We start from the raw sequence: 27,767 nt of genomic DNA, 5'->3' as shown, positions 1-27,767 counted from the left end.
TCATAAGGTCTGTTTTCCTGACCTCTGATCATGTGTGTGGTTCTCCTCTGCACTCTCTCAAGCTTCTCCACATCCTTTTTGAATTGTGAAGCCCAAAACTGGATGCAGTACTTCAGCTGCGGCCTCACCAAGGCCGAGTACAACAGGAAAATGACATCCTGGGATTTGCTTGAGAAGCATCTACGGATGCAAGCCAGCGTTTTGCTCGCTTTACTAGCTGCAGCATCACATTGATGGCTCATGTTCATCTCGTGGTCAGTCATGACCCCCGAGTCCCTTTTATCCATGGTGCTAGCCAGTGTAGCACTGCCAAGCCTATAAGCATGATGCAGGTTTTTCTTCCCACAGTGGAGAACCTTGCATTTTTTGGTGTTAAACACCATCAGGTTCTTTTCCACCCATTTTCTGAGCCTGTCAAGGTCAACCTGGATCACCCTTCTGTCTTCAGGTGTGGACGCTTTACCTCAAAGTTTTGTGTCATTGGTGAACTTGGCCAGTTCGCTTCTGACACCAATGTCCACATCATTAATGAAGATGTTGAATAGTATAGACCCAAGGACAGAGCCTTGAGGGATTCTACTGGTCACAGCACACCATGACAATTGACCCTGTTCAACCACCACCCTCTGGGTCCAACCACGGAGCCAATTCCCTAGCCAGTGGATTGTGGTGAAGCCGAGGCTGCAGTCAGCCAGTTTTGCTAAAAGGTGATCATGGGATACCAGATAGAAGGCTTTTTTAAAGTCTGACATCAATCTCTTGTCCCTTGTTCAGGTGATAGGTCACCTAGTCATAAAAGGAAATAAGATTGGTTAAGCAAGACCTACCTGCAACAAACCCGTGCTGGCTATCCCTCAGGATGTTGCCACCAGCCAGTCTGTCAAGAATGGTCTCTTTGATAATCTTTTCTAAGACCTTCCCTGGGACAGAGATCAGGCTGATGGGTCTGTAGTTTGTCATATCCACTTTCCTCCCTTTCTTGAAGATAGGCACCACATTGGCCTTCTTTCAATCTTCAGGCACTTTACCAGATCACCAGGAGTTCTTGAAGATCCAGAGGCTGAGCTATGATGCTTAGCTCCTGGCACCTATCTTGGAGAACGTCTGGTGCTTTTATGATTTTAATAAATGATTATAATATTATTTAGTTAAAATTGTTCACATCACTTTATGTCAGTATATAAAAATATTCTTGACCTAACAACCATCCTAACCAAGAAAAAAAAAAGTACACTTTTTTTAAATCTACACCTTATTTTGAAAAAAGGTATCACTATTTTTTATTCTTTAATCTGCCCTTTTACACTGCTGCTAGTAGAACAATGTTGACATGAAGTTGCTTTGAGTTATAAAAAATAGATGCCAAGGACCATGTAGTAAATAATTCTGCTTAATCAATTTCATCCATATAAATTACTTACCTCATCCCCTATCACAAGTTCTTCCCTGGGACTGTGGAAGAGATACTCGTATAGTTTATAGTGTTGTAATAAGCTGAAAAACAGAAGAAAATGTAGCTCTAGCACTTAGAATGGAAGCATGATAAAAAAACTGTTTCAGTTGCAAGTAACGTCTTTCCAGGAGAAAGAAACCCCAGTAGTAAAAGAAGTTAAGCTTCAATATTTAAAACATTTCACATAATACATTTAAAGCATTCACATTAGAGGCCTGGGAAACATGACTTACGAGGAAAGGTTGAAAGAACTAGGTTATTTAGTTTGGAGAAGAGAAGATTTGGGGTGGGAGGGTTGATAACAGTCTTCAAATACCTGAAGGATGATTACATGGAGGATGGAAATTACTTTTTCTTTGTGGCTGCAGGGGGCAGGACTAGGAGCAATTTCCTCAAACTATAGCGGAATAAATTTACAAAGACTTTCCTATCTGACCATGAGGGTGGTCAAACATTAGAAGAGGCTACCTAGAGAACTTGTGGAATCTTCATCCCTGGAAATTCTCAAGGGCAGGTCGGACAAGCATTTGACTGGGATGGTTTAGTGAGGAATGATCTAACCTTGAGCAAGGGGCTAGACTAGATGTCATTGTAAAACTGAGTTTTAGCAAACTTAATATTGTGTCCTGAAAAATGACTCCCAAGGCAATTATTACCAGAGAATAATGTGACCCACAGTTTCTTCACTACTGAAGACAGAGCATAAGAAGAAAATGAAGCCATCTCAACTTTCAGATCAGAGGCTGGGTTGCCAGTACACTGAACATGTTTGAAAATTTACTGAGCCTCAACAGAAAACAAAGATGGCAGCATACGATACCATTTTTATGGTAACTTTGGATGTGTACCCATATGCATCCTGTTTGACCATTCCCATAGCATATGCCACCACTGACTCCCAACTACTCCATGCCTGACTACAAAAAAATGGACCCGTGAAAAAACACTCAAAATGGCTCAGGTCATTCCTTACTTGATTTTGAAACAGACAAACACTCACTCCATCACCTTCAAAGAACTAATGTGTAGATTCCTATACAGCTCTGACTCCCCTTCCATGCTGTGCAGTGTGTTTGCATTTACTAAGACATTGATAGAAGGTATTTTATTTTAGGTAACTGGCAATTTCAATAAAAAATAGAACAAAATCAAGTTTTTTGTCCTGCCTCAATTACCTACTAGGTAAACAAATATCAATTTATGCATGGATTATCAATTAAGTATACATTCTTAAGATAATAAGCAAAAAACATAAATATCATGTTTTTCACAGTGCCAACATCCTTAAAAAAATGCTTAACTTTTGTGAATATGGTCAAAAGTAAGTTCAACCGTAAGCTAGATACTACTAATGTCTGAAAAAAAATAGTTTACATCACAGAGATCTCTTTTAAAGTAGTTGACCCTACGGGGGGAAACTATGTGTGCGTGTGTGTGGGGGGGAATAACATTTTAATGCTAGCAAAACAAACATTATTTTATAAACACTTCTTAACAATGTGGAAAAAATTAAGGTAATAACTTATTATGAGACTCCCCTAGAACCAGACATTTTAGAAATAGATCCATATAGTTACATATTTAGAATATTCAATTTTAATTTGCTTTCACAATTATATCTTTTCATTGCTAGCAGTATGAGTTATGCAAGAAGAGAAATAGGAACTGTCCCTGTATCAACAGGGTTGAGGTAGAGGGGGGGAGCTCTGACAAGGAGTGTTCAGCACATACTACTGCCATGAGAAGTTGGGCTTGCAAATATGCAGTGACATGGTCATGGCTCACAAGAAGGCCCTTCAAAAAAAGTTTTGGATTCCCAGAATAAAAAAGTTCTTCCTTAAAAGCTATGGCTTGTGATTTAGAGGAAGAAAGAAAAAATGTAAACTAAGTTATATATTCTTTCACAACATTGTAGAAAGCAGAGAATTGTTGTTCCACTGCATAAGAATGCAATAATAAGGTTTTTTAAATACTGGAAGAGCCAGAAAATCATTGCATGTTTTACTGAAAGGTTAGAGCAGGAAATAATCAACACTATGATATGACTACCTGCTACAGATCACCTCAGCTAGGGACAAACATTACACATAAACTGGTGTAAGTGATCGGAAACTGGTTTAAGCCTGTAACAGAACAGATGTTCAGTGCACATAAACCAGTTTGAAAATGGATGAAACTGGTTTAAGATGAACTTGTTTGAATCTAGCATCACACATAACTGATTTGGGTCAAACCAGTTTATACAATATCTGTCCCAGACCCCTTCCTGATTTAAATTAAAGCAGACTCCCCCAGCATCCCAACATGGCTGGGCTCTCTACTCCATGGCAGAGCTGGCCCCTCCCCTCTGCTTCCTGGCTGTAGCTATGGTAGATGTACCCCTGGGGGTATGCAAGACATCTCGGGGGGTGAAGAAATTGTGTAATGGTGGATTTAATTTTCATTATAATAATAATTTCATTTAAGGGGTTAAATATAAAATGTATGTTGGTAGGGATACATGGGCAGCTGGTAAATCTGAAAAGGGGTACCCAATAAGAAAAAGTTTGGGAACCTCTGATCTACAGTATCCATTCATTTGAAGTACATTTTAATTATAAATCATCAGCAAAAATGCCTGCTATGGTGCAGTTTAAGATATAATATCACTATGTTTATACAGCTTTCATCACTTACCTGCAACTAACTCAGACAAGTTGCTAAAAATACACAAATGCACATATTTTTTGTAATATTTTAGTCAAGAACATTACAGAAGACAAAAACTATGTTGAGAGCGTTATAGATATTTAAGAAATGATTACTAATTTTTGACTCATTAGTAAAAATAAATTTTAAGCCTTATTTTATTTATTAAAATAGCTGGGAAAGAAGCCAGACTGACAACATTCAGAAATCAATTCCTCTTCTTGTAACTGCAAACCCTTTATGGAATTTTGTTGAGGATTATGTTATATGTAGAGATAATTTTATTAAATTCCTATAAACATAAATGATTACTTTTGGCAGCTCGGAATCCATTCTTTACCAGAGCTGTGTTTAACCTGGCACCCTTAATTCTACAGTAAGAAAAGAAATTCTCCATTTAATGGTCTTTAAATCAAATCATATAGACTGTAGAACATCAGTATTAATCCTCAAACAGGTTCCCCCCCACACACACACAACATGCACGTTAACATGATTTTTCCTTGTTTCTGTTGTTAACAACAGTGATATATTTGTGCCTGTTATTACTAACAATTGCACGGAAGTATCTTTACTCATGTAAGCAAGTGTTTAAAGACCTTAAAGGATGTCATGTAGGAATATGAAGGTGATTAACACTGACATATTTTCCTAGCTCAACTCTTTCCTGAAAGAAAATGTCAAGAGATATGTTGATGTGTGTTTGCCCAGGGAGACAAGATGAAAAAGATTATAACTGTCACCTTTCACCAAACTTGAAGGTGTCATTATAGCTGCTGCACAGTTTGTGCCAGTATAGTTAAGCATTTGTCCCCATTTCCATTATAAATCCCATGGGTTAAAGCTCTACTGTAAAAATTTGATCTGAACTGAAACATGGCATGTTATTTTGAGTAAACAACCCCCCCCATAACCCTATTATTTAACATCAATCAAGTGAAAGAAAAATAGAAAACTCTTATAATACCGCATTAATTAAAATGTAATAAAAATCACAGTTATGTTTTTGAAAACAGCCTTGACAAAACTGGAGTGTTACAATATAATTTAAAAGAAATTATATCATTTGCTGAAGTAACACATTTTATAACTAGTTCTATGCTATGTGCTTCAGTATGTATAGGCACTTGTAGTACATGTGCTTACTCAGTCATTTCCGAAGGATTTTTAACTTTTGAGCAGGCTTGATAGCCAGCTGAATATTCTGTTGATAAATTTGTGTGACATGAGCCGATTCTCACTGACTCTGACATTTCAAATGAAGTAGGACTGGATTTCTAATCTACACTAACATCTGTACAAGATTTACTTCATAGACCTCATCAGTATGAATATATGGTTACCCAAGACCAATGTGATCTTTCACACAAAGAACATTTTGTTAGACCCGGACTCCATGCAGCGCCCAACAACTAGGGAGACGATGGTCCAACTGCTCATTAGCCAGAGCAGACAGGGAGCAAACTCCAGCACACATTGCTCACAACAGCTTTATTCAGAATGGAGACAGCTTCGGGCGAGCTCCCTCACAGATGCCCAGTCTATGAACACGGGGAGCAGGAACAAACAGTAGCTTTTCCCAAATTTATACACTTTGGTTTATGCTCATTACCATTCATTCTACCTCTGTCCCTCCTGTGTTCCACCCACTTCTCCTCCCATCTTAAGCTCTGCCTCTGTTTACTGTTTGCTTCATTAGCACGGAATTTCCTATGCATTTTACTCATTTACATGTCTTTTTGCTAAGAGCGCATGTCTAAGATCTTGACTTCTCTTCTTTGGTCAACGGGAGAACTTTGACCAAAACGTGGAAGCTTCTGGAGGCTTCTTCACAAATCACCATTCACCTTTTTGCATATGTTCATCTTGGATTCTGTTACCAGTTACGTGTCATTTTTCACATTCCAATCTGTTTTTCTGTCTCATGTTGTACCAACTTCCACATTCCTCAGACCTTTGTATCTTATCTTGTTGCTTCCTGTAGCTGGTTCACAGCACACAGACCTATACAGACTCACTTGCTGCTTTTTCTTAGAAAATGGTTGACACAGTTAAGATGGTTACTTAGCATAAGCAAATGGCTGGCTTAACTATCATTCTGCCTTGTGGTCAGCAGCTCTGCTAGACCACAGGTTAAAGCTTTGTATTCAGCTGCAGATTCAATGCTCCCTGAAAATCCAAAATATTGTCACCCTAACACATTTAACTCTCATGTGAAACCTCTGGAAAGGAATAACAAAGCAAAAAAAGGTGAACAAGACATAATAAAAGCCAAGGAACCTTGCAAGTTTAGGACTTGAGGGGGTGGAGGGAGAGCTGTAAGTTCCCCTCACCCCCAAACAGAGATTCCCCTTGCTGTATGGAATTCTCCCTGTGATCACAGTATAGCCTTAAATAAAGAAAAGCTGGCTCTGTCAGTTCTGATTCAACCACAACGCGAAGTTTGATTTCTTCCACACTCCAGCTCTGAGAATAGGGCATTAAATGGCTGTGAAGGCAAGCCAAATTAAAAAAAAGGAAATAGTTTCAGATGATGTGAGGAGGGTGGTACTCACTCCATCTGTATGTGGACCTTGGGGAACCCTAGCGGTGGGAGGTTCACCTTCAGGAACACCAGCTGCTCCACCAAACCAGGATCCAAGGAGGTGCAGTGGGGTGCCACTATATCATCAGCAATACTGAACACCCTCTTGCTTGGAACACTGGTGGATGAACAGGACAGGTGTTCCCAGGCTACAGTGGCCAGATCAGGCCCCATCTGACTGTGGCTTGCCCAGTAGGCCAAGGGGTTACACACCAGGGGCTCCACCTCCTCAGTGAGATAGGTAGCCACCAAGGCCTAAGCACTACCTGCCTGATGGTGGGGTCTGGTGCCTCTGGACCCCACCATGGAAGCCATCCCCTTGGCCCACATTGGCAGCACCTGTGGTGGAGAAGGAGACTGGCTGGTGGATGATGTGTTGGCATGGGATAGTGAATCCCCCTCTTCCACGTCCCCCTACCTCCACTCTTCTGCCTCCCTGACTCTTTACCAGCAGCACCTCCATTGACTGATTCAGACTTTGGCTGCTGCATATGCTGCCCTTCATCCTTGGGTCACACATGGTGGCCAGCATATGTACTATACTGAACCACAAGGGATCAAGCCATTTCCTGATGCCCTCCTTCAGGCACCTCACCAGTGCCCGCAAGTCTGGTGACAGTGGCTTGCCCCAGCCAGGAACATTGGTCCCCTGGAACTCCTCCATTTGGTTCTCAAGTTCCCTCACTACAGGGATCTTCTGGCTAAGGAGGGCATCACCAGCACTGAGAGTCTTGGTGGCCTCAGGGAAGGGCTTGAGGACCCCAACATTTGGGAGATGGTATCCCACTCATCTCTGTTAAGGGGGCTGCTGATCCTAATCTCCCTGAGCAAGGCCATCTCATAGATGGCCTTCTGTTGCTCCACCAGCCTCTCGAGTAACAGGTATGTGGAGTTCCACTGAGTTTCCACATTCTGCATGATTTTGTGCTGTGGGATGCTCAGGTCTGTCTGTCTGTCTCGCAGCATCTTGGCCCCCTTGATGCTGCAGTGGAAGTAGCTGCCATCTTCCTGCATTTTGAAATGAGCTTGCTAATGGTGCTGGTGCCATCACCAGCAGCCCTGTCCCCCTCCAAGGCATCCCTGACAATGAGGTGGAACTTGTGTGCCACACAGCGAAGCCAACCAAGTTGGTATCATGGACCGCCTTGAACATGTTGGCCCCATTGTTGGTGACCATGAAACCTTGGGTGAGCTCACCCTGCCCAACAAGCCACCCTTGCACCAAGTGGTTCATGGCTCCCATGATCTCTGCTGCCATGTGGGACTCATCCATCACCTCAACTTGAAGGAGAGCCCACCAACAGCCTGACTGGTTGCACCAGTGCCCTGTGAGGGAGATGTATGCATGATCTCCACCCTGGCTACTTCAGATGTTCGAGGTGAAACGTAAAACCACCTGCAGACCTGCCTTACACATCTCCTCCCTCAAGTACTCCCTGCATGCCTCATACAGGGAGGATACCACCATCATGTGGTGGTACATGCGGGCTCTTGGTATGATGGGTCCACGAGCGCCATGAGCTGCCTGAACCCTGGGTGCTCAACTAAGGAGAAGGGCTGGCCATTCACTGCAAGCATCTCCCCAATGCTCTGGGTGATCTTGCTCTCCCTTGCAACGTGCCCTGCTTTCTGTCTGCCTTTCCCCCATTGTTCTAGGGTGGCTTCCCTCTGCTTTGGGGGAACAAGGGGTTTTGGAGCAAGTGGGGGACTTCTCTTTAGGCACACTCCCACTGATTCCAGGCTGAAGAGGAGCAAGAGCAGGAGGGTGGTGCCTACAGAGATCCATCAGCATCCTTGTGGTGCTCATGTGTTGTGTTCCCTTGCCCAGGTGGTTCTGGCTCAGCAGTGCAGGCAGAAAGCACATGTGGAATCATCTACCAGCTAAAAATGATCCCAGACCACACTACCTACTCTCTTCTGGGGTGCGGGTGCATGTGTGGTTGCTGCAGTTGCCCCCTCCTCAGCAGGCAGAAGCACAACAACAGGAGGAGCAGACTCAGCTGAGCCGCTTGCCTCCACACCCTCTATCTCAGCCTCCTCTGAAGTGTCTTTTGTTGAAGGAGACCTGGCTCTAAGGGAAACTTGAGGGGTGTGGAGCGCAAACTCAGTTGATTCCCTCTCCTTCCCCAGACCTTCCCTTGATATAGCACTTGGATCCAGATCCAGCTCTTCCTCTGACACTGGAAGGCTCAGCATTGAAAGTGAAATGGAGGTGGAGGAGACTGTCATGCTGCTGGTGTTGTTTGTTGTCATGATGGTGATGCGGGGGTTATGGCTGGTGCTCTTGGAGGCAATGCAGACTCAGGCACAGGCAGTGGCACTGGCATTGCTCCCCTTTCCTTGCTGCCTGTACAACTAATGGAAGCTTCATGCCTGCTTGTTGTAGTAAAGAGGCTGCATCTCTGGTTGGGGGTGAGGGGAACTTACAGCTCTCCCTCCACCCCCTCTTGTACCCCTCCCTGAAGACTTCCCAGCTGCCTTTCCAGCACACTTCATGGTGTGTTTCATAGTGTCTTGTCTTTGCCTTTGTGTGCTGGAAAATCTGTCTTTTCTTCTGAAATGTTATGTATCTGATTTATGTAATATATGTAGATAAGTGCATGTATGTGTATTTATTTAATATATGTAGGTATGTTTGTATGTATGTATTTATGTAATAAATATAATAAAATATATAAATTTATGCATGTGTTTTCCTATATAAATGCTATATTATAATATGCAATATAACTATGCTGTACTACCCTGCACAGTGTATGGAATGCACACTGTAAGAGAAAGCACAGATTTGAAAAGAATCAAAATAGACTAAACAAAAAGAGGATTTTTGGGGAGGAATAAATTTAAAGGAATCAATCAATTAATATAATAACAAAATAAAAGAGTATAGAAACTAAAGCAAAAGGTATTGCTGAATCCCACTTACTAGGCTAGCAAGTTGTCTAAAGCTGCTCAGCTTCTGGAAGACAGCTCAGTAACTGACTCCAAGGCAGAAAGCTGATCAGTTCAAATAATGCTGCTTTTTATGCTGTTTTTCCTATCCCTCCCTCAAATCCCTGTGATTGGAAGGGACCTTGGGGAAGGACCACAATCACGGGCCAGCTACACAGTCAATATTAGAGCAGTCCTTTCCCCCTCTTCCCCCTCCCCCTCCTTCCCTGTTTCTCTTCCCAGCTTCAGCTTCAAAATTTGAAATGTTTCGAAACTTTCAGAATATTTTCATTGCCCTCGTTTCATTTCAAAGCCCTTCATTTCATTTTGATTTTGCTGTTTTGAGCTCAAAACTAATCAAAACAGCATCAAAATGAAACAGCCGGTGAAATTTCACGCAGCCCTACTCTCTGCTATCTCCCACCCCTTCCAAAGGTGGATGGATACAGCAGCTGTGGGGAGACTAATACCTATCATGTGCCAACACCAGTGGTATGGCAGTGATATGGCAAAGAGTGCCTTCTGCCCTTTCACTCCTTTGCACAGGGGTGAAAGCTGGGCCAGGCTCTAATTTATATTTGTTTCCTTTTATATATAAAAGATATTACTGACTGCACTCGCTTCTCTTTTGCCAGAGATGGATACATTGTATAGGTTGTTTGGGAAAAGCAACATGCTGCTACTGTCCAGAATGCCATTTTACATAAAGTGTTACTCATTTTCTTCATCCATTCATGGGACTCTCCCATAAAAACACTGTACTTCCTATAACTTCAAAATTCATCATTTTCATGAGTAGCACTTTTTTCTTATATCCTTGTACCTGAGGACTTAAGTGTGCGACTTCAAGCACCTGAGAAGTTTACTCAGGGCAACAGGGGCACTCAAATGCTTAAAGATTTTGTATGTGATTTAGTATCTTGCCAGACTGGGTTCTACACTATTACATTTTTTAATGGACTCATTAACATTACTTTCTACACTCCACTCTCCATCTCACTCACTTTCACTCACAAAAAAAGAGTGAAAACTTTCTGCTATATTATCCAGTAATTCACATTACTCCCTGAACTCTTAACACATTAACACCTGAAACTAGTTTTAAAGACACTTTAGGTGGCTTAAAATGGTGCCACTGCAGGGCAGGTTTATCTCTGACCTGTATTATCCAGCTCATAGTCCATCAATGTGTTGCCATTCCCCAGAGATGAGCCACTCAAGTTGCAGTCCCCCAGCATCCCGAGATGCAGTGTTCCCTCCCGCACCCTCCTGTTCTGTGTGGACAAACTTTCTACTCCCTGAACATTACTGCTGGGGGCGGGTGTCTGGCACCAAGCCAACTTTTCCCTCCTGTCTCTAGAGGTGTGACCTTCCCACCCTGCAGAGCACATGCCAGTTAACCAGGTCACAGGACATGGGTCCAGGAGTGGGTTCTAGGGGGCAAAGGGGAAGGGAGAACAAGGTTAATGGCTTGATCAGGTCCCTATAAGCTGGGGCTTCCTTCCCAGGGCAGAGGCAGTGGCTCCCCGAAAAGTAACTTCCCTCACTGCTCCCACCTCTCAGCTACCCTAGAAAGCATTACTAGCACCTCTATCCCAAATCCTAATTTACACAGATTCACAGAAGTTTAGGGTTGGAAGGGCCCTCGTGAGATTTATTAAAACATGAGACATCCTTTAAATTTACTTCCTCTATTTCTTTTTAAATTATTTTTTTAAATTTCTCTTTATTTTACCCTTCAGTGGCTGACTTTTCATTTCACCACTCTTGCCCTACCCCAACTTCCTTTCCACCTCCTGTTTTCATTATCCATCTCCATCCCATTATCCATCCCTCTGCCTCCTAGCTGCATATTCCTATCCCCAACCCATCTCTCACCCCCACCATCACCTAGAGCAGGAATAGATGCCTCTCCTGATTCACTAGTTCTGTAGTGGCAACATACAGCTGTAGCTGCTAGTCAGACCCTTGCTTGTCAGCCTTCTAGTTACAAGTCTCAGCTATACAGGTCAAGGACAGTCAGAGAGGGCTTTTGGCCTTAAGGTGCAATTGCCCAAACTCAAGCTAGCACTAACACTGATCAACATCTGAGCAACTCAAAGTACAACATGTAACAAGGCCCTAAGAAACAAAACAGGTAACCTTCCAAACATCATGAACCGAGAGAGTGTTAATCCAAATCTGAATTCCTTAGTTTCTGTCATCTGAATCCTGATCTTCAGTTTTGTCAGGTTTTTTTTTTTTTCTTTTCCCTTTTTACATTTTGTGTGTAGGAGATTGTGGCAAAGTACAAACATGTCTAATGAAATGACTTCACCTCATTTTACTGACAGATCCCTTAATGTTATTGTAATAATACAAACATAACTGAAATTGGAAAAAAATACCTGATTTTCAAGTAACTGATTACAGCCTTGGCTTGATCAACACTGAAGAAATCTAAGTCACCACTGTTTCCTGAACGAGGTTCTCCTATTCCAACCATTGTTCTCCCAAGCTCTTTTATGTTGTCTTCTAGTGTCATATGTTTGGCTACAAAGCAATTCAGAAGAAAAAGAAAACTAAACAAAAATGTGATAGATTTTTTTTGGCATATTATGTTGTAAGACTTCGAGGCTTGAAAAGTTGTATTTGAAGCCATGTAGAATATAAAAAAAACCTCCTGAACAAACATTATTGCTTCTTGTCATTATTCTTACCTCAAACATTAGCATTCACATTTACAAAATGATCAGTAACCACTGTAAGGATAAGAGCAGTGATGTATTCAAATCTCTGAGTTGATCTTTTACTTATTCAAATATCTTACATAATTAAAAACACAGAAAGTCAGGGCTGGATTCTAATTCTAGATGCAGTCTATATAAAGACGTGTATCTTAAAAATGTCTCTGTTCTTGCTCACGTACTGTAATGGACTATTCTTTTGATACAGCCCATTGTAACATGAATAAGAAATAGAAGAATCATACACAATTGTGTATTCATTTTTTAGATATATTTACAAATTATCCTTCTTGATTATAATTTTACTTTGTACTTGAATCAAAAATCAACATAGACACCATGTTAAACTTTTATTAATCTTATCAAATTAGTGGAGGTTTACAATGACACAAAGGAAGGCTGGGCACCTAAATCATATAAGAAGTTATATAAGTTAGGTATGCCATTTGAAAATTTCTCCTTTGGCCATTTAAGACAGGCCACAGTGTAACAGATCTTTCTCCTACATGTCTGAATTTTGGGAGCATGCAACTGTAGAAATAAATGTTGAAATGAGAAATATCTTTTGTTGTGGAAGCCTGGATAAGTCCTTTCAATTGATACATCTGGTGGTATTGTTATTAATTTTGGTTACTGGGGACAGAAATCAATAATATGAAAAACTAGATCAACTAAATCTGTATATCAGGATATGTCTGTCTTGGATACAGTGTGTCTTCAGTTACAGAGCAGGCATTAACAACAAGTTAGAAGGAATTCTCTCACTGGATAATAGAGTTGAAAGAACAAACTGAATATTAGGACAGCAAATGAAAACACAGGAGGTACTAAAAAGTAGATATCATCCTATTCTAAGGAAGTATTTTCAAGTTTTTCCTTTTTCATTCAACCAGTACATTTCTTTGAGTTACTTTTAACTTTTACAATCCTCGGTGCACACTGCATACAGTAATATAGTATTCAAATTTCCTCAAACTTCAAAGAGAATTGGATAGAGACATAGTCGCTATCTAGTTTGTGGAGGATATAAAGCATAGAAAAAAAGTTTCATATTACTTTATCTCCAGAAATTCCTTGCCCATGACCAATTTGGGGTTTGATTCCCTCCTCTTTCACTCATTATCAATTAGGAATAGCCCTCTTCAAGTAAACTGAACTACATGGATGTAAACTGGAGGACATTATGTTTCAGAAATTACTTTTGGGACCTGATTTTGAAGTCTGTTTTTCTTCCCCACAACTCTAGTTTTCCTTAAATTCTTAAGATTGTACACAATAGAAAATGAATATTACTTCCATAGTATACCTACACTTGAATTAGTAACCGGAGGATTAAGGAAACAGAAGTGACAGCTATGAAGACATCCCCTATTCTGTCATTATGGGCACATACAGATGTTTGGGGAGGTTAGAAGGAGGTTAGTTGGCATTAAAAATGGCCACCCAATCTAACTTGGTTCACACCGGTGCAGCCCTTACACTTAGACCCCCTAGTTAGGTGGATCTAAGTGTGAACTAAATTTAAGTTGGATCAGTCTAAAAAAATTACCAACCCAATCTAAGTTAAATGTACCTCAGAGTAGTGTAACTTAGACTGGGTGAGGTGAGACCAATCTAACTGAACTTCTGTATAGTTCCCAGCACACCCCTAGGCCTGGGAAACCCAATTGCTGGCCCCAGCCACAGAGATGCACTTTTCTTAGCCCCATCCCCCAGCACCAGAGTATTTTTAGGCTCCCAGCCTCTCCCCCCAACTCCAGACCAGCCAGCGCCCCCTCCTCCCCCCACCCCAAATGCCACAAATCGCTTCTGGAGTCATTTGTACCAGCAGTCAGTGGTGCCAGGAGCTGACGAAGGAAGTCAGGGTGGGGAGAAGGGTGGGGTTCAGGGAACTAGTTTGCCAAGAGGAAGTATTTTTTGAGGGGGTGGGGAACTAAAAATACCTCCTGGTCCCAGGGGGTGGGGAAGAGAGTTTCCCCCATCCCCCAAGCCCTTTGTAAACCCTACAAACCCCTGATCCTGCCAAACCCTCCTGGATCCCAACAACCCCCCGTGTGGACCCCACTTGCTCCCCCAATACTTCTGCAGACCCCACTTGCCCCTCAACCCCCACAATCCCTCTTGTGGACTTTGCCTGCCCCCCTCTGGTTCCCCTCATGAATCCCACCATCCTCCTCAATACCCCCTGTGGACCCAGCTAGCCACTTGATCCTCCCCATGGACCCCAATAACCCTCCTGTTCTCCCCCAAGAAATCCCCCCAAGCCCTCTCCCCCACTAGTCTCTCCCCATCCTGACTTGCCTTAGATTGGGTGGCCATTTTTAATTCAATCTAAACTCATCAAATGTCTGTATATCCCCAAGGTTATGCACAGGTTACAACAGGACCTTCCATGAAAAAATGAGAATACTTCTAATAACAAAGATCTCTCTTTTCCTGGGAAAAGTTGAATAGCTGTATGCTCCTGAGGACCCCCAGTACCCTCCAATGCCCTACTCTTCCTCCCTTCCTGTTGGACGGAAGGAGGGAGGGACTGCCCTGACTCCTTGGTAGTCCACCCAGCACCGAGCTGTCAGGAAGTCCTGTGGAGATCTTGCTGCATTGTCCTGCAGCTGGAACCTTCCTGGACTTGGACAAATCCAGCTGTGGGAGAATCCCCCCTGCCTAAAGCACATCTCTGGGTGACTCAGAGTTTGTGTGGGGCAGGAGGCAGTGTAGCTATCCAGCAAAAGCATGGGAACCTGTCTGCCATGGGAGCAGAAGGGTGCAAAGAAGAAGCTCCTTGAAATTTGCAGCACTGGAATTTAATGCTTGTTGCTAGCCAGTACAAGTTATTGTGGATTTTGATACTAAAATACACATACCAGGCGTACATTGTAACTTGCAAAGACTAGAATGGCAAAAAGAAACATGATGAATTTTTCATAATCTCTTCTGCAGTCCCTCAAACTTTAGAAAAAGAGGTTACACATCACAATTATTATTATTTATATGGACTCTATTCACCACCACAACAAGTATGCACTTGAAAATTATTTATTATTTTTAATAATAATAATACTTTAATTATTTATTTGTTTGTTTAAGCTATCAGGAATCCAGAGATCAAAGTGTGAATATCTATTACTGGTATAATAACAAACTCATTTCCCTTATTGCTTTAATTCTCTGCTAATCCTGACCTTTAGTTCTTTGTAAAGGAAACACATTAAAAAAAAAATCACACAATGACAATCTCCATAATTTGGGTGCTTCACCCTTTTCCCCCTCCCTAGCTCTCAATCCTAATCTCTTTGTCTACCCAACAGCAGATTCCTGGGTTATGAGTCCCCATCTCCACCAAGCTCCCAGTTCCTGTCTTCTTGTCAGCTAGTCACCCCCTCAACTCCAGTTTCCTAGTCCCAGTTTTTCTTTCTACCCTGTCAACCCCACTTCAGTTTTCATGCCTCTCCATACTCCTTGTCCAACATTGCTCCTCCTTCATCACTTCATCCAGTTTATGTCCTCTGTCTTTAAAAATGGCAGCTTCCTTCTCCTTGCCAAGCAAGAAAACAGAGGCTCATTGCTTTCAGTCCAGATACCTGGACATAGTACAGCCTGTGGCAACCCAAAGTAAGGAAAGTCCTGTTCCACCATGGGCTGCAGCATGTCCAGAAAAATGATTTTTTTACATAAATTAGCTGCTAAAATCTGAACACTGAAAAATGCATCTGAATGGTTATCTCAGGACTGCATCATTGAATCAATGGCAGAAAAAGTGGCAGTGCATTCAGCCGCTCACCAAGCCCTGGTTAAAAGGACAATGTGTGTACACACCAATTCTGAGAAATTTCCATTTCAGGACAACACAGGCACATCTGTTGTCCAGGGACATCTGTTCCTAGCCTCAGAAATGTATTCTCTGTCTTCTTTAAAATAATACGTTTAGATGCCAAACAGGAGAATAAACAGGAAATATATCACTAGATATACCTCATTCAATGTTCTCCCCCTAAAGTAAGACTGCTCAACCCCCATCCCACAGGCTAAATCCAGCCCATAAAGCCATGGCATCTAGCCCACAGGAACCCCCACGGGGTGGAAAATTTGGCAGCAGAAGAGTGCCACCACCCCTCCCCACTGCCGAATAACCAAGCTCCATGTAGCTCGATACAGCCCTGCCCCAGCTAATACTGCACAGCTGCTTCCCTGTCACCCAATCCCTCTCCCCTCCCCCCCATGCATCTGGCTCAAGGTTGGGCCACCCACATATGGCCAGACCATGGTCAAGCCACTCCCTATGCCCCATCCCCCCCATCTGCTTTGCAGCACGGTCACTCCCTACCTCCCCCAAGCATCCACAGTGACCCTTCTCCCCTCCCTACCCCACACCCTGCAGCACTATCTTGCCCACAGGGTGTAAAGGCTGGGCATCATTGCCCTAAAACATATACCCCTGCCATAGTCATTTACAGGTGGATCGACCATTGGTCTGCTTCATCATGGCACTCCTTATGTTCTTATGAGTCTTTTTCATTTTTCACAGACCAAGGACACACACTTCCTTGAAAATTTCATCCCAACTCCAAATTTCTTCATAACTCCATGATATTTAGATTCTTCTGGTGCTTATCACTTTTCATTTTTGCATGTTGCTGGTATATTTAGCCCATACATCTGTAGCAAGCCTATATACTTTATCAGAAACACCATATCTGACATTCAGAAATCTGTTTAAAAGCTGACCTCCAAAGATGAAATGAATGCATTCCACTTACTGTACTGTAGCCTAGTGTTACAGGTTGAACTGAATGTCTCTAACAGCAATGTCTCAAATGTGCCCAAGGCTACAAAGAGTCACTGCCAGCACTGGAACTGGAACTCACGATTTCATTGCTCTTATTCTATTATTATCAATATTATTATTTATATCAAGACAGCACCCTACTCTTCATGGACCATGGTCCCACTGTGCAAGGCACAAAGAACAAAGAGACAGTCTGTTAGAACAAACTGTCATACCCTCTAACCAAAGTTTAACTGCATTCAACAAGAGCTATATCCATGTACAATGCACAGCAGACTGATACTCTTGAGGAAAATCAATCTTTCAATAATTAGTTCTAATAAAAAATTAAGAACTTATTAAAACAATTAGTTTAGAGAACATTCTCATTTTCAATTTAATTAAATACTTTTAAAATTATACTTACTGCTGAGGTTTTCCAACAAAAAGTTTAATAGTGCCATGAATCCCGAAAGTTGAGTAAGATTGAAATTCATTTCTTTAGCCCACCAAAATCCCAACAGATAGTAGTCTAGTATGACAGCTTCTTTCAAAGATGTCTTTAGTTGCTTAAAATTCAGGAACTCTTCTAGTTTTCTATGGGATATAATTGAATAATAGGTACAAAATTAAGCAAGATATTCTTACAGTATGGATACAAACATATTTTAATCACTTTAAATGAAAGTGTGCAGCAGCTCTTATGATTTAACTGTTATGCCTCCATGATTCTGTAGCAATACAAGTTAGCTAAACTGCCCTAAACTTGACCCTGAATAAAGCAGGATTATCCATGGAGGTCTTTTACTACCTAATAGTGATACAGAATCATGCAGTTCAGATACTGGTATCCTTTGATATTGCTACAACTGTTACACCTTTATTCTGTTAGCAATCACAGATATGTTCCTGAGACTGGAGTCAGCTATACTAATTTGTATATTAGTGCTCATTAGAGGACAGATCCATAATTAGAAAAAAAATCCACAAATTTTTAAAAAGCAGTATATAAATATGCTAACATACAATTTATAGATATGACCATATTTATCCAAATCCAAGACAACTTCGAATTTAAAAGGACACCCAAATAATTAGATTCTATGTGTAGAAATTTTTTAATTTGTTATAATTTTCCACATACAGAATCTAATTACTGGAGGCTTGTCTTCAATTCATTCTCTCCAACACTGTGATGGGAAAAGCAGTGGCAGGAGGCAAGGGGCCAAATCCTGCCCCTCAACCCCCATGCCTTGCTTTCTCTGTGCCTGTCCCCACTGACTCTTGCCCCACCCCACTGTGCCTGTGCATAGCCATCTTCTGCTTGCTCCCTCCCAAAACCTACCCCCCACCCCCAACTCCTGCATATCTTCTGCAGTGTTTCAGTTCTGGCTCCACCTCCAGGACAGTAAGCACTGGTGACCCCAGCCCTGGCCCAGCCTAGCCCAAAAGCAGCAGTGGCAGCTCCAGAGCCAGAGCCAAAGCTAAAGGGAAGGAAAGGAACAGGGGAGGAAGAGGGGGTAAGCTGCATGGCCATCCCCATACTCTCCCCAAGCCACGCACTGCAGGTCTCCCCCATGCACCTCCCCACTGCGCAGTCTCCCCTGTATACCCTCTATCCCCAACACACAGTCTTCCTTATGCTACCCCTACCAGGCATCCCCTTCCCTGCCACGAGCTACCGTGGCCCAGCTCCAGCTTCAGCCCTAGACCCAAAGCTAAGCCACTGCCCTGCCCTGGGTGAGTACTCAACTTTAAGACAAGACCTGTTCTCCTCCATGTTGACTGAGGGAAGAAAATTTGTCTTGATTCAAGTATTCATGTGCATTTTCAAAAAAGAGATGGTGTGAGTGACTTAATGTTTGTATCAATAGAGGCAGCTGAGAACTTCTTTTTTATATGAGGGTAGTTCTTCTTGTCTTTAGGGTGAAGTTTGGGAAGGAATAAAATAACAAAGCCATATTTCTCCTTCAGAGTAAATATATAACAAAAATAAAGGAGATCCAAAATTACAAATTACTGAGTGAAGCATAGCTCAAAAGTCAAGAAAGAGCTTTAATTTAAGTAAAGGAGGGTAGAAAGGAAAATATAGTAAATGCATTTTCATATGAACCAACTAAAGGAGCTGGAGCTCCACTTTCCACAGTCATAAATACACCCAAAAGCATAGCTGAGGTTACACATCACAACCACATGACTTAGGCAGTGGCAATGCATAGGGGGTGCACCCCCTGAGAGTGCTCGTGGACACCCTGAAAGGCAGCATTCTCTGCTTACGTGATGAGCAAGGGTGGCAGGTGGGAGCGCTGGTGCCCCCCTTGAAAGTGCCGGCTGTGGAGTTGGGGTGCTAGGGAAAGTGCCACTGGCACTTCCAGGCTCACCTCTGGCCCTTCCTGGTGTGCCACTGACACTTCAGTGTCAGCGCATGTGACTAGCAGGGGGGACTCCCCTCCCCCTGTCCCTGACTGGCTGCTGGGGGGCAAGTGCCCCCCCCGACTCAGGAGGCAACAGTCTCCCATGAATTCAGGAATAAATGTGTGCAACAGAACCACACCCTGGGGCAGCTGTGATGTAGCTTCTGCCCCACTCAGCTCCCCAGTGTACCCTCCCTTTTACTCTTTCCTGCCACGCCTTGATGGAGTTATTTTTTTCTGTTGTACAAGAGAGGCTGCCCTAGGGTCCCTAAGCAAGCCCTATCCTGCCTTGGCCAGTGAGTCCCTCCCATACCCAGCTCAACCTAGTCCTGTTTTTCAATGCCCTAAGCAGGGCCCCCCTTGGTACCATCACTGCTTCAGGGCACCAGTCACCTTGAGGGCTATTCATGGTCTCCTTCTACCCCTACAGACAAGCCCATACCTTGCAGGTATTATTCCTGATCCATGCACTAGCAGAAGACTTTACCCTACACAGACTCCCTGTCAAGTCTTTAGCAATGCAATTCCAATGGAGTTGTGGGTATGAGATCATAGAGAGAGTGGAGCCACCACTCTGCACAGAAAGGTAGATAACTGTAGGCAGAAGTTTGCAGTATGATATAGCCTTAGAACTTAGTGAACAAAGAAAAATAATATTGTAATATTCTTCAAATAATTAATTTGAAAAATAGAACAAATAAGCTGATTTCAGCCCAGCTCTATAAATGGGGAAATTAACTTTTTTAATGTTCCATTGAGTAAACTTCAAAAAATACTGTGAAATTCAGTAACTGTTCAATATTATTCAGCTAATGAAACATGTGCCTGATTTTCTTACCTGAAACTTTCCAATTTTCTTTCTTTCTTAAAAAAAAATAACCAATGGACATATTACTCCAGGAGTACATAGCAATTAGCAATACAACGTTGTTTTCAGTATTCTTTCCCTTAATAGGTTTAAATACACCCAATCAACATATTAGCCTTTTAATAGATGCCATACTGAATGCCATACTTGCATTCTATTATCACTTCTGATTTTAGTTTCTTTTCTCAGAGGTTCCTTCAAATTCCTGATCCTAATTTTTTTCTCAAAGTTTAATTTTATATTGCCATAAGCTGTCTAGCAATTGACATGACTAAACCTATGGAGGTTTTCAACCTTTACTAAGCATTAGCAAATTTCTCAAACCTGCAATATTTGTCTACTGGGATCTCTTAATAATTTCTCTCCATTATGAAGGACAGCCTTCCATTACTATCACTTCCTATTGGTATATAAGTTTTGAATTCACAAGTTTTGCTGCTCTTGCTGCTATTAATTTTAAAGCTATGAAAAGTGCTTAAGGGACTTAGAAGTTGATGTTTTATTTCCAAAATGACCTCAGCATGTAAGATTTTAAGTCACTTGGACACTTTTGAAAATTTCTGAAACTTTTCTATTATGCTATCCATAAGACCTAATGGCTTAAGGTGGAAGAGTTAATCCTTTAAAAAGTTATGCTTTTGTACCATATTCATTAGAGGTGCACCGATACTTTGGTCCATATCATATCAGCACTGATAAAAGGAAAATTGACATCATCAACAATCAGCATTTTTTGGCTGATGTGGCCGATAATGTCATTGATAAATGTGTGCAGCCGCAGCATGTACCCAGCCAGCCCTACAGCAGGGAAAGTCAGTTATGGGAAAGGGGTGTGGGAAGGTGTGCAATGGGGGCAGATTGAGGTGCCCATGGTGAGGAAGGGAGTGGGGCAGCACCTGAAGCAGGGACAGGCACCGCCCACCTGAAGTGGGGTGTAGGATTTTCATAGATTTCATAGACATTAGGGCTGGAAGGGACCTCGGAACATCACTGAGTCCAGCCCCCTGCCCGAGGAGCAGGAAGTCAGCTGGGGTCATAGGATCCCAGCAACATAAGCATTCAAATTTCTCTTGAAGGCATTCAAGGTAGTTCCAGTGGCGGGCTATTCCAGACCTTAGGGGCTCAGACAGTGAAGAAATTCTTCCTTATGTCCAGCCTGAAATGGTTTTGCAGGAGTTTATAACTGTTCAACCTTGTCATCCCTTGGAGTGCTCTGGTGAACAAATGTTCCCCCAGATCCTGGTGGTCTCCCCTGATAAACTTATAGGTGGCCATCAGATCACCCCTGAGCCTGCGCTTTTCCAGGCTAAAGAGCCCCATGGCTCTCAGCCTGTCATTGTAAGTTCTGTTTTTCTGACCTCTGATCATGCACGTGGCTCTTCTCTGGATTCTCTCAAGCTTTTCCACATCCTTTTTGAATTCATGAGCCCAAAACTTGATGCAGTACTCCAGCTGCGGCCTCATCAAGGCTGAGTACAATGGGAGAATAACATCCTAGGATTTGCTTGAGAAGCATCTATGGATGCAAGCCAGCATTTTGCTCACTTTACTAGCCACAGCATCACATTGAAGGCTCCTGTTCATCGTGTGGTCAATGATGACCCTCAAGTCCCTTTCATCCATAGTGCTGGCCAGCGTAGCACTGCCTAACCTATAGGGATGCTGCTGGTTTTTCTTCCCAAGGTGGAGAACCTTGCATATTAGCAATTAAATCGGTATCGGCCTTAAAATTCTTTACCGGTGCACCCTTAGTGTTCATATGTCTATGAACTTATAGAGCAGAATTAGGCATATCTTTTTTATATTTTCCTTATTTATCCACATGATTAGATTAGTGAGGGGCAGGGCCAAAGACTTCAGTTTATAATTCTGCCAATATAACCTCAACATTGTCTTAAAGATAACTTAGATTTCATACTTACTCAGTTTTAGCTTAGTACTTCCCAATCTTTTTAGACTCAAGGAACCCCTCAGAAAGTGTCAGCAATTAGTTTTCACTTAATTTTTTACTACAGAAAAATGCTAAAGCATTTTTTCTGTTGCAAAGAGTTCAGAAATATCACAACACTATGGATATTCTTCTCTGAAATCTCAGGGACTAGCTCATGAATTATGTTTGCACATTTAACAGTGCTGACATTACATGATATCCCTTGGCACCCCTGAAAGAATCTTAAGACACCCCAGCATGCCATAGCACCTTGGTTGAAAATCACTGCCTTAGCCTCTTGCATAAAAGGTTGTCAACTAGGATGTCAACCTCTGATAATAGTTTCTACTTCCTCCCCCTACCCCCACAAAAAAGGAGACTGTTTTCTCTGCTCTCCATTCTTTCACATTTAAGAACCAGTACTCACAGTCCTAACAAGAGGCAACTGTTTTTCACCCTGCCAAGAGAGTTATCTTGTTGAACAATATGAAAAGAGGAGTAGTATTTATTGAAGGCTTGCTAGATAACATTATAAAGAACGTAATCCATTATGTTTTGTTTAAAACATGTATCCCTCTCTTCTGAATGATAAATTTGGGCACCTTTGTTTATACAGGACAGTAAAAACAATTATATGCTGAAATGGATGTGGCATATGACCAACTCAACTTTACACAATTTGAAACAGTCCATTGTCCCAGCTGCTAGTGGGAGGGTTCAGTATTAAGAGCGTGTGGTCAGGAGTAAAAAGGTAAGAAAGATTTATTGACTTAACAAACACACAACTATGCATAGTATAACAAAACAACAATGACAGATAATAAAAATTTGAGTTGGCAACTTATTGGCAGTCCACTCTGATGCTTGATATATGACAATTTCCTCTTCTATAAAGCTCAGCGAAGTCAGGCATTCCCAATCTATGCTGTCCGAGGAGTACCAGGAAGGACCCTAGTATACAGTCTTCGGGCTCCTCAAGATCCACTGGCCCACTGAATTCAGGTCAGCAGCTAATCTTTGAATTAGTAGCTTCTCTCACAATGCTGCATCTTCCTTCTGCTGATTTCCAGATGTGCTAGCCAATTTATAACTTCTGAGCTATGCTGTTGCCTCACAGCCACTCTCACTCTTACACTATCAACTTTCCTTATGGCTGATAAATAGCAGTACAAACCTTTGCATTTTTCTGATAAGGTTAATTTTAACTATGTCACTACATGCAAGGCCTTACTACTTTCAAGGCCTCACTAATCATTTACTTTAATTAAACTCCTAGTGGCAACATACAGCTCACAATGCATGAACAAACAACAAGAAATACCCGGTCTAATCCTCACAGGGTGTTCAGGAATTACCTTCACCACACAGACATAAAACTCTCAGCTGTCACAGTTCATATCCTTTTTTTTTAACTTTCTACCAGCATCAAGCTTTCACAATCAGTACTTCTTAAGGAATTAGATTTTTATGGTATTGCTAAGAATTGCAACATTCATCTTTTCAATATTCTGTAATCTATGTAATTAACAACTGTATTTGAGAATGATGGGAGAATACACATATGTTAGATATCTTTGTTACTACTGTTGATTTTTATGGGGGACAGTAAGATACTCTGGTAGTTGGCAGCACTATAAAACACAGGAATTGCCACACACAGTCACAGTTATGGTCCACCGACTCCAGCATTCAAACTCCAACAATGGCATACTTTTCAACTTTTTCTACGTGGAAAAGATGCATTATGCTTAGAAAGAGAAGTTTTAATACTGATACTTCTTTGTTGAGCATAAAATGTCCTTGAAGCATTGTGTTTTCAGTCAAGTACAGCATAAAATATACCTATAAAAGTATCTATATACCATCACATACCATAAGCATCTTCCACCATGACCCCCAAAATCAGCCCTCCAAATTTGGAGTGCATCTTAAGCAGGGAAAGCAGATTTTCGCCACTGGAATAGAAGCAAGTGCTCTAATGGCTGTGCTCTAATAGCTACCAAAATGGCTCTATTTCTTTCTGGCCCAGCAAACAGAAGAGACAGAGTCCAGTGCTAACCCTCTCTCAGCTGCTAAGGAATCCGCAGTTCCTATTGGTTGAGCATATCATATCAGCACTTTAAACAACACTTTATTATTTACAGGAACTTACATAAAAAAAATTTTTAGAGGAAAGAGATAAGGGTTTGCTACCATTTTCACTCTTTTCAGAACCCTTTGAAAGGGTGTGAGACCTAGCCTGGCTGGTAGCTTGTCTTAACAGAAAGTTCCTATCTCACCCACATCTTCCTTCCAAAATAATGGGAGCACATCTTTTTTGGAAGCATGTGATATTAAATAAAAATATGGTATAAACTGAGAAAAACACAAAAGACCTTCCCTAAAGTTTTCTTTTTCAATCTTAGATGAGAGATTTTGATAATGTATTATAGATTTATAGTGAATCTTATTCTCAGTTGAATTATATATTTCAGTCTCTGTCATAACAGGTAGGAGATCTATCAGATAAGGGAAAACAACAATTAAAAAACCTATTTCATCCTTTTAATGATAGATGGAGAAATTTCTTCTACAGTTTTCCTAATAAGTCCCAATAGATGACATTTTTTCCTCATAGCAAATAACAGAAAGGGGTTATATTGCAAGAAAGTACATCTTTTGAGTGTTGTGTAAACCAAGCATTTATTCACTGAGAGATGCATTTTCAAATATCCTGAACTGACTTGTGAGCACAAGTCCCACTGACTTTCAGCTTGCTAGAAAACTTGCTACTACGGGACTTATAATGGACACTCATTATAAATAAGTTATCATTATAAGCTTCTCAGTTATTTAGGCACCTTAGAAAATCATACAAAGTAAGGTCAATACTTTCAACTTTAGACACCCTAATCTGGTCTCCTAAATCCATATTTAGATATATAATAAACAGTAACAACAGGATATCTCAAGTCAGACGTGGGGCCCTCACTCTTTTCAGAAGTCTCAAGCTGGCTCCTCTTCTTCAGCCAAGCACATCTCGGTATCCATCTAACTTTAAACCCTTTAAAAAAAAATTATCCAGGAAACTATGGAAACAAATTTCTAACACAGAAGGAATACACAGGAAGTGCATGAGGATAAAGTTATTATATCTTGCAAAGCTTTGCGAATCTAATAATACACAATTCTAATAAATTATCACCTCTGCTATCTAGATAATTATTTAATTAGCATTCAAAAGTATCATTAACATTCAAATTTTCACACCTTTCTTAAGGGTTAAATTTTGTCATGCCCTACATCTTTTTTTTGCAGATGTATATTCTATAGTGCAGTTTTAATCTGAAACCTATTTTTGGAAATTTTATCAAGACTCAGCAGTTGGGACTTCTAAGAGTGTTCATTGTTGGTCTAACTACTCACATTTAAATCAATGGGTTGCTCAGACTGATATACTGAGCATTTTTATAACCCCCCCAACAGGTATTTCAATAGATCTTTTCAGATCTTCTTGAAATATAAGCACAAAAATCTAAGCTGATGAAAGGGAAATAAAAAGAGCTTGGAAATATAGGGAAAGAATGGAATTACCAGCTTAGAGATTTCTCATTTGCTGCACAATTTTCATGAAATCCAGTTACACCTCCCCAAAATTGTACTAAATCATCATGAACTGAGCTTATATTTCTTCAGAAAAATGCCATTTTGCCCACATACATAAATCAATGCTACTGGAGTTGATTTAACCAGTTATTTAAACATAATTCTCTCACACAACTTACAGCTCGTGTTATCCATTTCTTTTGCAAATGAGATTATTAAATTTCAATATAATCATGACTATTACAGTGAGAGTTGCAGACAGCATGTTCATAAACTTGCCTTCACTTTCAGAATCTGATTTAATATAAGCCTTTTATAAAGACAGTACTGTGCCATGTGACAAATATCACAATTATTACCTGATATATTCAATATCAGACTACCAAAAATAGGATGCACAAAATTTCTGGTTCATCCAAACACAAGCATGAGCATTATCTTTATTTATTACATACTTACTTTTGAACCCCTTCCATATTTTCTTCAGACAAAACACATATTTGTGTCTCAGAAAGAAAATTCCAAGCTGTAATCTCTCCAGTTATAGTATCTTGATCTTGACCTTCTTCCTACAAAAAAGTATGCTATTTTACAACATTCTTTTATTTCCAAGGTATTTTACAGAATGTACATAAAGGTATAATTCACCAAACATCAGAAAGGAAATTTTATGTCAGCAATACTATGCAGTAATGAAGCTGGGGGAGAGACAGAAATTACGAGGATGCCTGAAAATAATTTGCTTGTCTTAAACCAGGTTTAATTGGTAACTCAGTATTATAACATAGGCAATGTAAGATAAAACTAGATGTCTGTATAAATAATAGTCCTGTGCAAAACAGCTAGTATTCACTTCGGATTCGGCCAATTCGGGAGACAGTAATTCAATTCAGTGATTCAAATCAGTGTCCCAAATTAATTCGGCTGCTTCTGATTGAGAGATTCGGCCACTGCCGAACCGACCAAATTTCTGAATCAGTCCCATCCCCACCCACTCTCAGTGACTGCCCCACCTCCTCTCCCAGCTCCTGGCTCCTAAAAAAACAAACAAAAAAAGCCCGCACTCACCACCCGCTGCCCCCCTGCTGCATGAGGAGCTCTGCCACGAGCCCCCAGACTGCCCCCACTCTCCCAGCCCCTCCATGGCTACCCCACCTGCCCCAACTCCTGGCCCTTTAAAAAAAGCCCTGACTAACCAGCTCCTGCCAGGTAGGGGGGGCTGATCCCTGCTGCCCCCCACTGCCCTGTGCTATGGGGGGGCTCTGCCATGAGCCCCCAGAAGTCCTAAGGTCGCTGCAGAAGTGAGTTGGGACTTTTTTTTAAAAAAGATTGGGAGCTGGGGCAGGCAGGGCAGCCATGGGGCAGCTGAGCAGGTCGGGGTCAGGGGCTCATGGTAGAGCCCCCTACGCAGAGTGAGACAGTGCAGGGTAGTGGGGAATGTTCCTCTGCTTGGCGGCAGCTGGTGAGTGGGGGCTTTTATTTATGGAGCCAGGAGCTGTGACTGGGCAGGGCAGCTGGGAGGTGGGCTGGGAAAGTGGGTAGGGGCGGGGGCACTCAGGGGGACTGGGGGAGCAGGCAGGTCCCCTCTCCCTTACTTCAACCTCCCCTCCCCCGGCCCCTACTTACCAGCATGGAGTCTGGGTCCAGCTCCCTGTGGCAGCAAGCGGAGTCTGCCCATATCTCTGAAGCTCTCTGAATCGATTCAGAAAAGATTCGGAGAGCTTCTAATCAATTCATACCTTTTAACTGGTCTCCTGATTCAATTCAGATTTGGAGATTTGGCCACCAAGTAGGGCCAAATCTCCTGCAAATTGAATCAGCAC

The 27,767-nt window shown here is 41.7% G+C and overlaps 1 protein-coding gene across 2 annotated transcripts in view; it reads right to left on the bottom strand.

Moving 5' to 3' along the window:
- CABCOCO1 (ciliary associated calcium binding coiled-coil 1) overlaps positions 1-27,767 on the bottom strand; it is a 155,187-nt gene that overhangs the window by 91,897 nt on the left and 35,523 nt on the right. For both annotated transcript variants that reach the window (XM_090057454.1, XM_090057453.1), the window contains 4 exons: positions 26,404-26,513; positions 17,575-17,744; positions 12,044-12,188; positions 1,422-1,494 (listed from right to left, as the gene is read on the bottom strand). In XM_090057454.1, coding sequence (XP_089913580.1) covers positions 1,422-1,494; positions 12,044-12,188; positions 17,575-17,744; positions 26,404-26,420 — 405 coding nt within the window. In that variant the 5' untranslated portion in view covers positions 26,421-26,513. The remainder of the gene's footprint in view (positions 1-1,421; positions 1,495-12,043; positions 12,189-17,574; positions 17,745-26,403; positions 26,514-27,767) is intronic.

This window comes from Crocodylus siamensis, chromosome 7 (genome assembly GCF_052110815.1).
Source record: "Crocodylus siamensis isolate JL-2025a chromosome 7, ASM5211081v1, whole genome shotgun sequence".
Taxonomy (NCBI): domain Eukaryota; kingdom Metazoa; phylum Chordata; order Crocodylia; family Crocodylidae; genus Crocodylus; species Crocodylus siamensis.
The sequence above is the reverse complement of the archived record's forward strand: the minus strand, read 5'-3'. Positions and strand labels throughout refer to the sequence as shown.